General features: G+C 38.0%; 1 protein-coding gene across 1 annotated transcript in view; it reads right to left on the bottom strand.

The window, feature by feature from the left end:
* Positions 1–1093, bottom strand: part of LOC107103953 (dysbindin-A-like) — a gene marked incomplete at its 5' end in the record, with an annotated part of 21622 nt that extends 20529 nt beyond the window's left edge. Inside the window, one exon of the mRNA XM_015403824.1 lies at positions 1031–1093. Within this exon, the coding sequence (XP_015259310.1) occupies positions 1031–1093 (63 nt within the window). The remainder of the gene's footprint in view (positions 1–1030) is intronic.
* Positions 1094–1521: the final 428 nt, after the last annotated feature.

The raw sequence follows: 1521 nt of genomic DNA, 5'->3' as shown, positions 1-1521 counted from the left end.
AGGCTCATCCAGGGTTCCTACAGCATAAGGCCAGTTAAATTCAAGACTTTTTAAGACTTTTTAAGGACCCCTGGGAACCCTTTCATCAATGTAGAGATAGACATAGATAATGTAACCTGTGTGTTCTGTTATATGTTAGAAGGAATGTGAAATTCCGCCTTAACTGTTAGAATAGAATTCAACTTTATTGTCATTCCACTGTCACAAGTACAAAGCAACAAAATCCACTCTCTGCATTTAACCCATCCCCTTGGGGAGCAGTGGGCTGCCATTGTGAGGCACCCGGGGAGCAGGGTGGGGTTAAGGGTCTTGTTTAGGGACCCAGAGTGGCAGTCTGTGGGAGTGGGGCTCGAACTCAGAACCTCTGGGATCCAAGCGTAATGCTCTAACCACTAAACTGTGCGGGTCAAAGATGACCTGTGAATTTCCTTCCACCATTTTCTGTTACCTTATTAGGATTTAGTTTCGATGCCGTGCAACTGATGCACACTAGAGATCCAGAGAGCTGTCCCAGAGGGCGAAGCAGTGAGATAAATACAGGAGAAAACCTAAGATTGCAGCCATTGCTGTTCATCAGAGCAGTGGTCAGGCCAAAAAAAAAAAAAAAAAACTAGATGATCCTTTGCAATTTATGCTTATATCAGTGATAAAGGTAAAAATGACTGGAATAAATTCTGTTAAAACTAAAAGATGTTTTTATTGTATTATTTTGTCTTATGATTTTAACTCTCCTATCCTGTACAGTCTCTCATTTTTAAGTTTTCTTTTAATATTTATATGATTTTATATTTATTGATGTAAATCTACAGTATATAAATCTGTGTGTCAACCCTTTGCTTTGTTGCTCTCTATTCTTTGTTTGCAGTCTACTCTATAAATTCTGACTTGCAGTGAGAGACCACTTCTTACAATCATTTCCTGCTTAACATACAAACCTTTGGAATCTAAGAATCTCCAACAGAAAAGCAAGTTCTTAAAATTTTAAATTTACGAATTTAGGTCATCAAGGCAAAAGAACAATGATCCATACCTCTGCAACCTGAGCACAATCTTTAGTTCGTTTATGGAGTAGAAACCAACTCTTCTCAAACCTAAAGAAACAATAAGGTTAGAACAGTTTCTAAGCATTAAAACATCCTTATTTTGTGCATTAAAATGGAAAAAAATAAAATAAAATTCTCAGAGTTAAGATCTTTCCATCCAGATGTAGATTTGTCCAAAAATAAGATTAATCCTTCATTAGCTAGAGTGTGCATCGTTCATGTGAAAGGTTGGCTAACACATAGTAAGCTGTATGAAATAGTGCTAGAACATTGTTGTGGAAACATTTATACATCCTAGTGTGCAGAAATTGGGGCTTTAAGTTCCAGCTGGATTTCCCTGTCCATGCCTATTATTACGTATACAAAGTACTAATAATACGGGGAAACTGACGTGGCGGCGGTCACTCCGATCTGAAATGGAAACACAGTCTGTCCCAGCAGCTTTTTTGTGCACCAGAAATACATTCTGGATGCCATC

The sequence above is a fragment of the Cyprinodon variegatus genome, unplaced genomic scaffold (genome assembly GCF_000732505.1).
Source record: "Cyprinodon variegatus isolate N-32 unplaced genomic scaffold, C_variegatus-1.0 Scaffold1572, whole genome shotgun sequence".
Classification (NCBI taxonomy): Eukaryota; Metazoa; Chordata; class Actinopteri; order Cyprinodontiformes; family Cyprinodontidae; genus Cyprinodon; species Cyprinodon variegatus.
Note: the sequence above shows the minus strand (reverse complement) of the source record. Positions and strands in the feature narration are given on the sequence as shown.